The sequence below is a fragment of the Debaryomyces hansenii genome (genome assembly GCF_000006445.2).
Source record: "Debaryomyces hansenii CBS767 chromosome G complete sequence".
NCBI lineage: Eukaryota > Fungi > Ascomycota > Pichiomycetes > Serinales > Debaryomycetaceae > Debaryomyces > Debaryomyces hansenii.
The window spans coordinates 624,904-640,478 of NC_006049.2; the positions used below are offsets into that span (position 1 = coordinate 624,904).

The 15,575-nt window shown below is 38.0% G+C and overlaps 8 protein-coding genes and 1 non-coding gene across 9 annotated transcripts; 7 read left to right on the plus strand and 2 right to left on the minus strand. All coding sequences in view use genetic code 12, as the record gives it.

Annotated features, from left to right (window-relative positions):
• Positions 1–114: 114 nt before the first annotated feature.
• DEHA2G07326g (DEHA2G07326p) lies at positions 115–1,656 on the minus strand (the record flags this gene model as incomplete). Its single annotated transcript, XM_002770547.1, has 1 exon — positions 115–1,656. One exon carries the CDS (start codon positions 1,654–1,656, stop codon positions 115–117), a length of 1,542 nt encoding a protein of 513 aa, XP_002770593.1.
• A 494-nt stretch (positions 1,657–2,150) lies between these two features.
• On the plus strand, positions 2,151–2,222 carry DEHA2G07348r. Its single transcript has one exon. It is a non-coding gene; the product is annotated as a tRNA-Glu (tRNA).
• A 1,210-nt stretch (positions 2,223–3,432) lies between these two features.
• On the plus strand, positions 3,433–4,227 carry DEHA2G07370g (DEHA2G07370p; the record flags this gene model as incomplete). The annotated part of the gene is made up of 1 exon (XM_461868.1): positions 3,433–4,227. The coding sequence occupies one exon, from the start codon at positions 3,433–3,435 to the stop codon at positions 4,225–4,227; it is 795 nt and encodes a 264-aa protein (XP_461868.2).
• Positions 4,228–4,876: 649 nt separating this feature from the next.
• DEHA2G07392g (40S ribosomal protein S4) lies at positions 4,877–6,060 on the plus strand (the record flags this gene model as incomplete). The annotated part of the gene is made up of 2 exons (XM_461869.1): positions 4,877–4,890; positions 5,283–6,060. The coding sequence occupies 2 exons, from the start codon at positions 4,877–4,879 to the stop codon at positions 6,058–6,060; spliced, it is 792 nt and encodes a 263-aa protein (XP_461869.1).
• Positions 6,061–6,317: 257 nt separating this feature from the next.
• DEHA2G07414g (DEHA2G07414p) lies at positions 6,318–7,775 on the plus strand (the record flags this gene model as incomplete). The annotated part of the gene is made up of 1 exon (XM_461870.1): positions 6,318–7,775. The coding sequence occupies one exon, from the start codon at positions 6,318–6,320 to the stop codon at positions 7,773–7,775; it is 1,458 nt and encodes a 485-aa protein (XP_461870.2).
• A 112-nt stretch (positions 7,776–7,887) lies between these two features.
• Positions 7,888–8,952, plus strand: DEHA2G07436g (DEHA2G07436p; the record flags this gene model as incomplete). Its single annotated transcript, XM_461871.2, has 1 exon — positions 7,888–8,952. The coding sequence occupies one exon, from the start codon at positions 7,888–7,890 to the stop codon at positions 8,950–8,952; it is 1,065 nt and encodes a 354-aa protein (XP_461871.2).
• Positions 8,953–9,379: 427 nt separating this feature from the next.
• Positions 9,380–10,378, plus strand: DEHA2G07458g (DEHA2G07458p; the record flags this gene model as incomplete). Its single annotated transcript, XM_461872.1, has 2 exons — positions 9,380–9,405; positions 9,493–10,378. 2 exons carry the CDS (start codon positions 9,380–9,382, stop codon positions 10,376–10,378), a joined length of 912 nt encoding a protein of 303 aa, XP_461872.2.
• Positions 10,379–10,617: 239 nt separating this feature from the next.
• Positions 10,618–11,490, minus strand: DEHA2G07480g (mitochondrial 54S ribosomal protein YmL41; the record flags this gene model as incomplete). Its single annotated transcript, XM_461873.1, has 1 exon — positions 10,618–11,490. The coding sequence occupies one exon, from the start codon at positions 11,488–11,490 to the stop codon at positions 10,618–10,620; it is 873 nt and encodes a 290-aa protein (XP_461873.1).
• Positions 11,491–11,726: 236 nt separating this feature from the next.
• Positions 11,727–15,425, plus strand: DEHA2G07502g (DEHA2G07502p; the record flags this gene model as incomplete). The annotated part of the gene is made up of 1 exon (XM_002770548.1): positions 11,727–15,425. One exon carries the CDS (start codon positions 11,727–11,729, stop codon positions 15,423–15,425), a length of 3,699 nt encoding a protein of 1,232 aa, XP_002770594.1.
• Between the last annotated feature and the right edge of the window lie 150 nt (positions 15,426–15,575).

Sequence of the window (15,575 nt, forward strand, 5' to 3'; positions counted from 1 at the left end):
TTGATATGCTCAGATTAATTTACCAGTTCGCGCACTACAGTCAGCATAGGAGATTAACTGAATTAAATAAATATCTAACAATAACAAGAAAATGATTAATTAAGAATTGTTGACTTAGTGATCGGAAGTAATTTTTTGTAAAACTTGTGGATAGTTTCTGAAAATTTCATCAAATCTATCTCTATTGGTCATCTGGAAAACTTCTGGGTCCTTAGCTAAGGCAACGAAGAAAGTGGAAATACCAGACAGGATGACTGTTAAAGCAATACGAGTAATTTGACCGGAAATCAAGAAGGAGAAGGCGACAACTGGAGCGTAGAAAGTACCACTAGAATTGTAAGCAGGATCGGTGAACTTCAAGTAGAAATATGCGAGTAAAGCGACGACATAACCGACAAACATGGAGTACAAATTCAACGAGGTGTTAATGAAACAATCGTTGATTAAGGCATCCATACCCTTGAATCTGATCAAGTCGAAAGTATCTCTAGCAGATTTAAGGTAAGACTTACCGTACAAGGCAACGTAACAGTAGGCATAGTGGTTGAAATAACGGACAATCCAGTCAATGAAACCAAGAACAAAGTCCAAGATCAAGAATCCGCAGCCAGCACAGTTGTCACCAGAGCCGAACGCGTTTTGTTTCAAAATCTGAACAAAAGATCTAATCAATTGAATAATAGACACAATTAAAGAACCAAAACAAACGGAACCAAAACAATAAGTCATTGCTCTCTTGAATGCTCCCAAGGCTGGGTGCTTAGGTTCACCCTGGTCAGAGTTAGACAAATAGTACCAAGTACCATATATACCAGCAATGGTTATGTGTATGACGTTCTTTATGACTTCAGAAATGTAGTAACCGGCGAAAAACACAAACACCAATACCCCGATCAATTTGGACTGGGAACAACCCCCTCCAGCAACATCACATCCCTGCGAATCTGGATCGTACTTGACGTAAGTAGCAACAATAACAACTGAAAATAACGTACTGAATAACCCTGATACAATAATACCAATAAAGGAAGTTATCAAGGTCGATGGATACCGTTTCATTACATCAATGGTAATCTCCAAAACAGTGGCACTGAAAGGAATTCTATGTCTACAGGACCAGTAGCACCAGGCCGTAAACAAGGTAAATACCAAAAACACAATCGCAGCCGAGTAATAGTGGGCCACGAAATAGTAAATACATGTACCCAATCCAAGAATAATATTCAAGATTAACCCGGTGGTAATGAAAACCCGAGGTGCCATTCTAGCATATACTATAATCAATACCGATAAGACCACCCCAACAACAATAATGAACCCGAACAAGATAATTGTATTGGTGTTCAAAGTAAACGTGTCAGTAGAATTATAAATTGAAGACCCCTGCAACCCATACGTTTTCTTCAAAGCATTCAAAGTAATCCCGGCAATGGCAATAAAACCAGCCACTGTTAACAAAAAAAACACGGTAAATGGCCAATCGTTCCATTTAGGTTTATCAATCTTAAACGACTCCTCAAACTGTTGTGATGGTTGTGGTTGTTCCGCATAATATTTTTCCTGGTTGTTCTCTAAGTCTGGTTGGACATTGTGCACCTGTTCCTCTCCCTGGTAATTAGGTGGGTTTGGAGGAGGTGGGTAGTTATTATTACTCATGTTTATAATTCAATTCAATAATCTTTGAATAAACTGAAATAACTTACTAAAAAATAAAAATTATAGTTCCGAATTTCACCTTTAGACCATTAAAACTTCATAATAAACGGCTGTAGAGAGCTTATTGTGTTCCATGTGAGATGATTGCGAATTTTTGCTCTCTTTCCAAATTCGTCACTATGATCACGTTTCATGCCCAGGTCATCACCAGCTTCGATTGTAGGGGATAAAATACCCGTCGCTAGGCTAACAGATACAGCACAAAATGGTTGTAATATTCACTGTGGGTCTAACGGGACCCTTTTGGATGTACAGGAGAAACATCAGAGTTCATTAATGGATATGACTTGATGATTGCATTCTCGTTTTTGAGTCTGGTTGGGACCGTGGTGAAGCATCGTGCAGGGTGCAGGCTTCGCTGACCCGGCCAGTACATAGTTTTACAGAACAGGGAACTGTATATTTATTCGCTGAACAAAACTGTCAGTAATTTTTCCGATATAGTGTAACGGCTAGCACGGTTCGCTTTCACCGAGCAAACCCGGGTTCGACTCCCGGTATCGGAAGATTTTCTTTTTGTTTTTGAAAAGCATTTTGTGTGATATTGATTACGACCACGGGCACAAATCTCCGAGTTCTTACTACTACAGCTCCACTTTTTGACTTATGGCCGTCTACGCAACCTACCATTCTACACATATGCAAGAACAATGCATTTGTCAGCCCTGCCTGAAGCACTTCCAGACCACTCCTAGAACCACCCCCAGTTATATTTTTAACTGTGACGGACTTGTAGATCCTAGTCTATTCCTTTTGTGGAGAAGCCTCTACACCTAACCCTTGTTCTGGTTGTGACTTCGTCTACAACACAATACAGTGGGCGGTGGGCAAGGTTGTTACGTCTGTCTAGTTTTATTGTTAGTGGGTTTGTAGTGTAGTCAATATTAGGTAGGCTATTGCTATTTTTTTAATTTTTGACAACTTTTACCTACTTTTGCTACTTTTGCTAATTCACCCTGGTGTGATTGTTCTTCAATTGCTACAATTCACTGTTTTAAGTTTCTGTGTTAAGTTCCTTCTATCTCGATAACAAACTGCTACTGTATGCATGTAGACTAACAATCACCCACTTTATAGGATTGATTGGCTATTCTCCTCTAATCATTTGAATGACCTATTGTGCTCAGTCACCCCTATACGATGGTGTCACTAAAAATGAGCATGATAAGGGACTCCACAAATTCCTTCCACTGGAATCCGCTGGAGTAGGTAATATATGCACCCCTTCCCCTAATAGGTTATTAATAAGGTTGGGTTGCATCTTTATCTTATCAGTGTGTGCCGCAGAATGTAGTACGATAGCAAGACAATTGAAAAAATACGGTACGGTGGTGTCCCCTCTCGTTAGGCTGATGGCAATCTAAAGTCGCACTCCGAGTCCCCGTATCACGGAGTCTCATGCTATACCATGATGGTGATTCGTACGTGATACAGAATTGGGGCCCAAACATTGATCTATTATCGTACTATAGAGGGGTGGCTTTGTGTAATCATTGTGTGGGAAATTTCACTGATTAGTCGATGCTCCATCTTCCAGTAAAGTCAGACGGTACTATAAAAGGGGACATTAGCCGGAAAATAATAAATTCTGAATATTTTGGTCTAATTGATTATTAATTGTATTGGAAATAGGTACAGTTACAAGTTCATATATATATTCAACCAAGCAAACCCATTAATACATTACAATCGTCAATTCTACATAAGCTATATTAAATGTCATTAAGAACTTTAGGATTGAACTCCACATTCAGTCGTCTTTTTAATAAACCTGCAGATCTCACCAAAACCGTACTGACGGTATTGGACTTCAAAAATAATGCACAGACGTCGTTGGACAGCATTATGACGAGATGTGATCAGGAAATGGGAGGGTTTTCGTCGGTCAACTTCAATGTCGATCCCGTTTCAAAAGCGGGCCATTTTTACGGATACTTGAATTTGGATGTGCCTAAGGACCACCCAGAGGCCACCAGATCTGGTTACGCCATGTTTAGAACGCGGGACCAGAAGGATTCGTGGCTTTCGGGCAATAGCTACTGGGACTGGTCGCAGTACCAGGCGTTGGTCATGAGAATCAAGGGAGACCGGAGAAAGTACCTTGTTAACATCCAGGCTAACACACCATTGGTGACTGATTTGTTTCAGCACCGGTTATTTTTGCATCATCCTGGCGAATGGGAAACGGTGGTTATACCATTAAACGATTTTGTCATGACCAACTGGGGAGTAATTCAAGATGGAGGCGAGATGAACAAGTCAGAGGTGAAGACCATTGGAATTGGCTTGTTAGATAAACAATACGGACCTTATTCGCTTTACGTTGACTGGATGAAGGTTATGACCGGCGTTGAGGTCGAGGCAGAGACCAGAAAGGCCAGACAAGAGAAACTGTCCATTCACGGGCACGAATCACATACTACTGGCGGCGGAAACGTTACGACTGAACCTCATATCGGCGCTGCTCTCGGCTCACAAGGCAACGAGGACCCTAAGAACACAGTGTTCTAATTCTTTCGCTACAATTATAGCACGCTTGTGATTACTGTTCTATCACTATTTGCTAGCACCTAGCAGATCTTACAGCTCAATGCTTAGTAACAAGTACCAGGCTACTACATCGTTGGATATTACTTAAACCACAGGTTTTTTACTAATGATTTTTCCTTTCAGTCGTATGAGCAATATAGGCCCGGCCATTTCGCTCAATTGTGGCTGGAAGCTTTGATCTTTGCAACCTAAGTGGAGCAACTTTAGTTAGTGCGTTTATAGTTACTAAGTACATATACATATTGTCATCAATACATATGCTTATTGTTCCTTACTCCTTTTTCAAAGTGTGGTTGTATTTCTTATCGCTTTATCTAAATCTTTTGAATTACCCCAGTTTTGGGTCTAAATTCATACGCCAAATCACTACGAACATCACTCCTTCTCCACCTTTGTTTAGCATCTCGTATCTATCTATTCAAATAAATCTGTCATGCTGCGTCTTGCCTTGACGGGTTCAGCCCTAACAAAGTGACTTGTTATTTCAAAACATCCAAACACCCAATAAATTTTTTTCGCGAGTAATGGAAAATTTATATATATAGCAGTACGATTTTTCATTTTTTTCACTTTTTTCCTTTCTATATTAACTTATAACAAATTATCAAATATGGCAAGAGGCCCGTAAGTCTAGATCCATCTTAATTCTCATGAGTATTAGGACTTGGGAAAGGCATTGAGTGTACTGTATGGTCACTCGAATCTATACCGATATTATTTTGCAGTGCATGTTTTTACAGAGCTGTGAAATAGTATTTAACGGTAACCAATCTTCTTTGAAGGTTCGGAAGGGAGCCTTGTCATGATAATTCGTTAGGGTTGACATTCATACCGGTTACGGTTCTACTTTACTTGCTTTGGTGAAGGAAATTGCTCGCAAATTTTGGTCAACTTACGATGGGAATTGCGTAGTTTGAACTCGTAGCAGGGTCTGAATGTCAGGTCTATCGATTAGTCATGTCACCCTATGTTTTATTCATGTGTCGTTATTGAATGACATACTAACTATTTTTTAGAAAGAAGCACTTAAAGAGATTAGCAGCCCCATCCCACTGGATGTTGGACAAGTTGTCCGGTACCTATGCACCAAGACCATCCGCTGGTCCTCACAAGTTGAGAGAATCTTTACCATTAGTTATTTTCTTAAGAAACAGACTTAAGTACGCTTTAAACGGTAGAGAAGTCAAGGCTATCTTGATGCAAGAGCATGTCAAGGTTGATGGAAAGGTCAGAACTGACGCTACTTTCCCAGCTGGTTTCATGGATGTCATCACTTTAGAAGCCACCAACGAACACTTCAGATTGATCTATGACGTCAAGGGTAGATTCACTGTCCACAGAATCACCGCTGAAGAAGCTTCTTACAAGTTAGCCAAGGTCAAGAAGGTCCAATTAGGTAAGAGAGGTATTCCATACGTTGTTACACACGATGGTAGAACTATCAGATACCCAGATCCTTTGATCAGAGCTAACGATTCTGTTAAGGTTGACTTAGCTACCGGTAAAGTCACTGACTTTATCAGCTTCGACACTGGTAGATTAGTTATGGTTACTGGTGGTCGTAACATGGGTAGAGTTGGTGTTATCACCCACAGAGAAAAGCACGAAGGTGGTTTCGATTTAGTCCACATTAAGGATTCCTTAGAAAACACTTTCGTTACCAGATTAACCAACGTCTTCATCGTCGGTACTGAAGCTGGTAAGCCACATATTTCTTTGCCAAAGGGTAAGGGTATTAAGTTATCCATCTCTGAAGAACGTGACAGAAGAAGAAACCAACAACTTATCAACTAAATTGGTTTTCAATGATAATACTAAATTATCTATCACTGAAAGGTGTGGTAGAATAGTACCAGCAATGAGTATAGATTAGCTATTGGATATCAATAAATAGGAAATTGTATAATAGAAGTGTATGAATATTAATACTAAACTTGTAAATTGCACATTTTGACCTCATGGGCATATTAATAGGCACCGCATTGTAAATCATTAAATCTCACATTGCTCATTCTTATCGGCTACATAAACAAAGAATTGTAATCACAATTATGACATCTAGATACAGAGTTGAATATGCATTAAAGAGCCATCGTAGGGATGAATTTATTGAGTGGATAAAAGGCTTATTGGCCGTGCCATTCGTTCTTCATGCAGATGTGGAGAATTATGATACCGATTTCATGAAGCATTACGAAGATCCTGAGGCATATGAAGACTATCTTTTGTCTCGAGAATATGAAATTGCATTAGAATGTCAAAACAGATACAAGGAGATATTTGCTGATGTCGAAAAATTGGTGAATCATGCTATCATTATCGACAAGTTGCAGGATAAGAACCCGACGTATGTGGACACCAGCAGATTGAGGAAATTGGTTCCAAGCGTTGGAAGATTTTTCACCCCATTACCTTTAACTGAAGCGTTCTTAGTTGAAGATTCAAGAAGGCTGATATCTAAAAGGAGATTGGTCAGTCCGTCGTTCAATGATGTGAGGTCTATATTGAATACTGCTCAAGTGTTGGCCCTTGCGAAGATGTACCAAGATAGCGATGAATCTGGATCCAGGTTGAAATTGATTACTTTCGATGGTGATGTTACACTATACGCCGACGGAAGTTCATTAACCCCGGATGCACCTGTTATTGATAAGCTAATTAAGTTGTTATCGATGAATTTATTTATCGGAGTTGTAACTGCAGCTGGTTATCCGGGTCAGCTGGGGGTTCCTCAGTACTATGAAAGATTGAAGGGTTTGATAGATAGAATCCGTACCACTCCAGAGTTGAATGATCACCAAAGAGAGAATTTACTTGTTATGGGCGGTGAATCGAATTATTTGTTTAGATATGATAATGAATTTGGCAACCTAAAGTTTATTGAAGCCGACGAGTGGTACTTACCTATAATGCTGAGTTGGGATAAACTAAAGATTGACTACATTATGCTGACGACAGACAAACATCTAAAACATTTGCAGAAAAAGTTCAAATTAGATGATATGGATAAGACCACAATCATAAGAAAGGAAAGATCCATTGGTATCATTCCTAACCCAGGATATAGAATCTTGCGGGAGCACTTAGAAGAGATGGTTCTTTCATGTTCTATGAAATTACAAGAGATCTTGGCAAGAACAGCCAGAACTCCAGTAAACATGGAAATTGTTAATCAACTAGATACAAGCCAAGCAGTATCCACTCAGAACGCCGCTGATGATCATATCAAAGTGTGTGCTTTTAATGGGGGTTCCGATGTGTGGGTTGATATTGGGGACAAAAGTTTGGGAGTCGAATCTCTACAAAAGTATTTATGCAAAGACGTAAAATATGAACATAAGGTTTGTCCAATCTTAAAAAGTGAAAGTTTACATATTGGTGATCAGTTCGCTAGTCTTGGTGCAAATGATTTTAAAGCAAGATTGAGTGCATGTACAGTATGGATTGCAAGCCCAAGAGAAACTGTTGCAATCTTAGAAGACTTAATACAGCATTTGTCAAATAAATAGGCATCTCTCCAATAAACATTTAGGCCTTAAGTACTCCACGATAATTTCGTAGCTGCATGCAACAAAATCAAATATAATTTTCGTATTTCAATTTATTCGCGTATTAGTTAAAATGCTTCTAAATAAGAATACTTACACTAATAATTCGACATCTTTTGCAAATATGGTAGTATACTTTGACCCAAACACAGCTCCTTTTTTAAACCCAGCAGTTGACCGCCGAGTTGCTTTCATCACCGGCGGAAATAGTGGTATCGGTTGGTTTACAATTTTACATTTATACTTGCATGGGTATACGGTTTACGTTGCAGGAAGAACCGAATCCAAAGTACGCAAAGCTATTGAGGATATAAAAATTGAAGCCGAGAAAAGAGTGAAGGAATATACTAAAGAAGAACAAGATGCAAGATCCTTAGGTTCTCTTGACTATGTTTATTTGGATTTGTTAGACTTGTCAACAGTTGTAGCAGCTGCAGAATCATTTAGTAAGAAAGAACCAGAATTACATATCTTAATCAATAATGCTGGAATTATGGGTGTACCATATGAAGAGACGAAGGATGGGTATGAAATTCAGTATCAAGTTAATTTTGCCAGTCATTTCTTATTGACATTTAAGTTATTGCCATTGATCAAGAAGGTAGCTCTGAAAGGTAGTATTCAACCAAGAATCATCCAGCTCACGTCTGGGGGACACCGAGCCTCATACAGGTATTTCCAACCTAGCGAAAATATGAATAAGTTCCCTAACATTTTGTATACTTGGTACCGTTATGGAGCTGCCAAATTAGCGTCCATACAATTCATGAATTTATTAGGTAAGGCGAATCCTGACATATTATGTGTTTCAGTTCACCCTGGAATTATATTCGGTACTGAGTTGTTTAAGTATTGGAAAAAAATGCCGATCTTTGGCTATTTGTCGTCCGCATCCATGTACGCCGTCGCTCCATTAATCGGTGTTCAAATCGAAGAAGGAAGTCTTTCTACTTTGAAAACCGCATTAGACCCTAAAATCAACCTGTTACAAGATAATGGTAAGTACTATGTTACAGGAGGTTCCGAAGGTTCTACTTCCAGGGTAGCCCAAAATGAAAAAGATGCTATAACTACTTGGAACTGGAATTTAGATTACATGAGGAAGCATAACTTTAATATTGATGCTCCAAAACTTTAGCCAGATCTATACTATACATTAGCATACATCAGTTCTTCTTTTACCGCTTTTTACAAGGACATATATTCTAAATACGTTAAAATCTTCAGAACTCATCTTTGCGATGTATGTAGTTTATTAATTGGCGAAAAGTACCACAACTGTTTTGTATGAGGTGTAAGTTTGATAGTTGCTCACGAGCTCAATAAAGGCTATATATTAAAGGACGTTGGTTGAGAATCTTGTATCAGATCAGATCTTTATTAATACAACATAAAATCTCTAATCAAGATTTTATCAAAGTGCTCAGTGTTTCATAACCAGGTTTGATCATTTCCTTATCGATCGTATATATCATTCTTTTTCTTATTTCCATACACCTTTGTTTATCTTTAGTGATATACGTCCATCAAAGAGATATATACCAGTAATTGCTAGCTAATGAATTATGTTTGGGCTATTTAGTATCTTAAAGTAAGTATATTTATAAGCATACCCTGTAAAAGGATTACAAAACCAAAGGATTACAAATGAGAATAGAATTCTAACAACGGGTTGCAGTAGCTTAGTGTCGGTGATTTTCCCAATTTTTGGGTCATATAAATCAGTTGAAAATTATAACAATGTTGCAAATGAAATTGCGTTATCGAATGTTAATATTGGAGGGTTTCAAGTCCCGATTAATGCATTGCTAAGGAAGTCGGGAGACTCCACTGCTGGAACCGAAAATGGCGAAGAAAGTTTACAAAGACATTTAATATCGATACAGAAGTGGATGGTTTATTGGATAGTATACGCATCTTTAAGTGTTGTTGAGAGCGTGTTTTTGTTGCGGTACATTGTCCCGATGTACTCATTGATAAGGCTTGGGATATCGGTTTGGTTAATATCTCCCATGATTATTGGGCCAGTTGGAGATACTACGGAGAGTAACAACATTGTAGCTCGAAAGAAGGAATTTGATGTATTTCTGCAAAGTGGATGTGGATTATGCTACTATCGTTTTATTAAACCTTGGCTAGATGGCGAATTCAAATTATTTGGAGGGATTGACTTATCGAAGATCGTCTCGCCCTCGATTTTGGGATATATCAATCAGTACGAATTGATCCATTACATTACGCTGTACTTGAATTTGAATAAACCTGGTGAGGATCGTTCTGGAAGTAACTTTTTTGAATTAGTAAAATCAAAGGTGGTGGATTCGAGTGGTTCGTATTTATTCGTGAACAACTGTTTTTCAGATAAAGCCACGGGTGAAACCTCTGCTGCAAAAGATATGCGTTTGAATCCAAATACTCTAGTTGAACAGACGGGAGCCGACTCTACCCTGGTGAATGTGTTGTATGAAGAATATGATGTTGTTGATAAGCCTGGAGCTCAAGATAGCTTAGGAAACATCAAAACTGAGCCCAAGATCGAAAAGAGAAAGGGCTGGATTTGGTAATGATCTAATTACATACTTGGTTTTATACCAAGCTTACGTTTATGATTAAAGGTTGGTGTTAATTTTTGTTTTTCTTCTAAAGAGGTTATTTATTTATATATTTATTTTTCTACGTTATACTTCAATTCTACAATATAACTTTATGGGTAACTAATTTACTTATCATTTTTGTTAAGCCCTATACCATTGATGGTCATCGTAGAAGTTTATATTATATACATGAGATTGAATTTATACAGTTATAATCCTAAGTAGTGCTGAAGTATGTGTCTGTCGCCCTTTGATTCTTCGAATTCTTTCTGTGAATTAAGCGTCTGTTCACCTAACTTTCTAGCTCTTGATGGAACAAAGCTATTTGGTAACTCTGGCTTATTATACAAACCATTAAATGCCTTACTTGGCTTCAACTTATCAGATCCAACAGCTGTCTTCATTTCAACAGCTTCGATTTGATCATTATAAGTCTGTTTTGCCTTCTCAACAACAGAGCTAGGCAATTCTGGCCAGATAAATGGTTCTTCCATATCAATTGTCATTTTCTTGAATTGTGGACCTCTGTAACGAGCATGATCATCAGGACCTCTGGTGAACTTAGCATGCAATAATTGAACGGTAACATTCAATGCTCTCAATCCATAAACGTGCCACAAATAATCTCTCAAGTCCATTTTGTTGAAGTTTCTTGGTACTAAGAATTTCGCTTGATATGGCGTATGCTTTGCATTAGGTCTCAACAAGCAAACACGCGCCTTAGGCAAGTAAACTTTCTTCTCTCCGAGTCTGAAATGTGGTTCTCCTGTGGCTACTTCTTCTTGATATTTGTCAAAGTTTCTTCTGGCAATATTGTCACTGTTTGATCTGTACTTTATAGGAATTGGCTTTCCGGATTCAGCATACCTTTTCTTAATCTCTGTGCTTGGAAACAATGTATCTGTCACCGATTGAGAGAGTAATGGTTCTCTTTCTCTTCTAAACCCATACCTTGGCTTGTCAAGTGTTATGTCGTTCACGTTAACTTTAGGATATTTTCTTGGATTCTCCTTGTAATGGATGGATCTTTTCGATGTATTCCATATAGATGAAAAAATCCCCATCTTCTTGTTCATCATCATGGTGCTAATATCTTCTGCAATCACCTTGTTCTATGTATGTACTTCAAGAGTCTGATTTGAACCTATATGAAAAATTTCTTTTTGTGTAACTCTGAGGGTCGTGTGACGGTGACAACGCTCGTTGACTTTTTTTGTTTTGAACTAGCCTGGCGCTACATGATGAAGGCAAAGCTACAGTTAAGTCTTAGATTAATCAGCAATCCTTGTGTAAAGATCGTATAATAGTTACATAGATCATGTCTCAGGAACAGGCTGTTGAGGATCCATACTTGTATGACGATGATTCAGAGAGTATTACGCCAGAAAATTGTTGGACAGTTATCTCGTCGTTTTTTCAAGAGAAAGGGTTAGTATCACAACAACTTGATTCATTCGATGAATTCATTGAAACGACTATCCAGGAATTAGTATGGGAAGATTCTCATTTGATTTTAGACCAACCGGCACAACATACGTCTGAAGATGATCATGAAAACAGACGTTATGAAATCACATTTGGGAAGATTTATATTTCGAAGCCTACGCAGACGGAAGGAGATGGTACGACACATCCGATGTTCCCACAGGAAGCCAGATTGCGTAACTTGACTTATTCGTCGCCTTTGTACGTAGATATGACCAAGAAGGTACTCAAATCCGATGATAACAATAGGGTGGATAATGAGTTGGAATGGGTAGAAGAAAAAATCGAAGATGAAGGTCCACAGACAAAGGTATACTTGGGTAAGGTGCCTATAATGTTGAGATCCAAGTTCTGTATGTTGCGTGGATTAGGAGAGCACGAATTTTATGAATTAAAGGAATGTCCTTACGATATGGGAGGTTATTTCGTCATTAACGGTTCTGAAAAAGTCTTGATTGCACAGGAAAGAAGTGCCGCCAATATTGTTCAAGTTTTCAAGAAAGCAGCACCATCACCGATTTCTCATATTGCAGAAATCAGGTCTGCAATTGAAAAGGGTTCTCGTTTAATTTCTTCAATGCAAATTAAATTATATGGTAGAGATGACAAGGGTACATCTGGAAGAACTATCAAGGCTACTTTGCCATACATTAAGGAAGATATTCCAATTGTTATTGTCTTTAGAGCATTAGGTGTTGTGCCCGATGGTGATATCTTGGAACATATTTGTTACGATGCAAACGATTGGCAAATGTTGGAAATGTTGAAACCCTGCGTGGAAGAGGGTTTTGTAATCCAAGAGCGTGAAGTTGCCCTTGATTTTATTGGGAGAAGAGGTGTTTTGGGTATAAGAAGGGAAAAGCGTATTCAATATGCGAAAGATATTTTACAAAAAGAATTATTACCTAATATTACTCAAGAAGAAGGGTTTGAGACCAGAAAAGCTTTCTTTTTAGGTTACATGGTTAACAGATTATTGTTATGTGCCTTAGAAAGAAAAGAACCAGATGATAGAGATCATTTTGGTAAAAAGAGATTAGATTTAGCAGGTCCATTATTAGCTAACTTGTTCCGTATTTTATTCAAAAAATTAACGAAAGATATCTATAATTATATGCAAAGATGTGTTGAAAATGATAAAGAATTTAACTTGACATTGGCTGTCAAATCACAAACCATAACTGATGGTTTGCGTTATTCTTTAGCAACGGGTAACTGGGGTGAACAAAAGAAGGCAATGAGTTCCCGTGCTGGTGTTTCTCAAGTTTTGAATCGTTATACATATTCTTCTACGTTGTCACATTTAAGAAGAACTAACACTCCTATTGGTCGTGATGGTAAGATTGCAAAACCTAGACAATTGCATAACACTCATTGGGGTCTTGTCTGTCCTGCAGAAACTCCAGAAGGTCAAGCGTGTGGTTTGGTCAAGAATTTGTCTTTGATGTCGTGTATATCTGTTGGTACTTCATCAGAACCAATTTTGTATTTCTTAGAAGAATGGGGTATGGAACCTTTGGAAGATTATGTACCTTCGAATTCTCCCGATTCAACGAGAGTCTTTGTTAATGGTGTCTGGGTTGGTACTCATAGAGAACCTGCTCATTTGGTTGACACTATGCGTAATTTAAGAAGAAGAGGTGATATTTCCCCCGAAGTTTCTATTATTAGAGATATAAGAGAGAAAGAATTCAAGATTTTCACTGATGCTGGTCGTGTTTACCGTCCATTATTTATTGTCGATGATGACGCAGAATCCGAAACCAAGGGTGAATTAAAATTAAAGAAAGAAAATGTACATAAATTAATTAATGCCGAATATGATGATTTCGGCGACGATCCAGATAGTTTGAGTTATTCTTGGTCATCATTAGTCAATGACGGTATTGTAGAATATGTTGATGCAGAAGAAGAAGAAACCATAATGATTGCTATGACTCCAGAAGACTTGGAAACAAGCAGAAGTACTTTATCAGAGACAGAACAGAAGGATATGCAACTTGAAGAACAAGAAGTTGACCCTGCAAAGAGAATCAAGCCTACACTTGGATTACATACGTTTACCCATTGTGAAATCCATCCTTCAATGATTCTAGGAGTTGCAGCCTCTATTATTCCGTTCCCAGATCATAACCAATCGCCTCGTAATACCTATCAATCTGCTATGGGTAAGCAAGCTATGGGTGTCTTCTTAACTAACTATGCAGTGAGAATGGATACAATGGCTAATATCTTATACTATCCTCAAAAGCCATTGGCCACTACTAGATCCATGGAATACTTGAAGTTCCGTGAATTACCAGCTGGTCAAAATGCCATTGTTGCTATTGCATGTTACTCTGGTTATAATCAAGAAGATTCAATGATTATGAACCAGTCATCAATTGACAGAGGTTTATTCAGATCTCTTTTCTTTAGATCTTATATGGATTTAGAGAAAAGACAAGGTATGAAAGCTTTAGAAACATTTGAAAAGCCTACAAGATCAGATACCTTGAGATTAAGGCATGGTACATATGAGAAGTTAGATGACGATGGATTAATCGCTCCTGGTGTAAGAGTAAGTGGTGAAGACATTATCATTGGTAAGACAACTCCAATTCCACCTGATGCAGAAGAATTAGGTCAAAGAACTCAATATCATACAAAGAGAGATGCTTCTACACCTTTAAGAAGTACAGAATCCGGTATTGTTGATCAAGTTCTTTTAACGACTAATGGGGATGGTGCTAAATTCGTAAAGGTTAGAATGAGAACCACAAAGATTCCACAAATTGGTGATAAATTTGCCTCTAGACACGGTCAAAAAGGTACTATTGGTGTCACATATAGGCATGAAGATATGCCTTTTACGTCGCAAGGTGTTGTTCCAGATTTGATTATCAATCCACATGCTATTCCATCTCGTATGACAGTCGCCCATTTAATCGAATGTTTATTATCTAAAGTTTCTTCATTATCTGGGCTTGAAGGTGATGCATCACCTTTCACTGATGTCACTGCTGAGGCAGTTTCCAAATTGTTGAGAGAACACGGCTATCAATCAAGAGGATTTGAAGTTATGTATAACGGTCATACAGGTAAGAAATTAATGGCCCAAGTCTTCTTCGGTCCAACTTATTACCAAAGATTAAGACATATGGTCGATGACAAGATTCATGCTAGGGCTAGAGGTCCAGTTCAAGTTTTAACAAGACAACCTGTCGAAGGTAGATCGAGAGATGGTGGTTTGCGTTTCGGGGAAATGGAAAGAGATTGTATGATTGCTCATGGTGCCGCAGGTTTCTTGAAAGAAAGATTAATGGAAGCTTCTGATGCCTTTAGAGTTCACGTATGTGGTATTTGTGGTTTGATGTCTGTTATTGCTAACTTGAAGAAGAATCAATTTGAATGTCGTTCCTGTAAGAATAAGACGAATATTTACCAAATTCATATACCATACGCAGCCAAGTTATTATTCCAAGAATTAATGGCAATGAACATTTCTCCTAGGTTGTACACCGAAAGATCGGGTGTGTCGATCCGTGTCTAATTGCAAGAACACTGGAATAATTTAAATATAGATGCAATTAACCATTATTTTATTTAAAGAATAATTAACATAAGTAAAAAAACTAAAAAAAAACCCTGGGGGTACATTAATAGTTGTAGTATATATACATTATATAGTTAAAAATAAGTC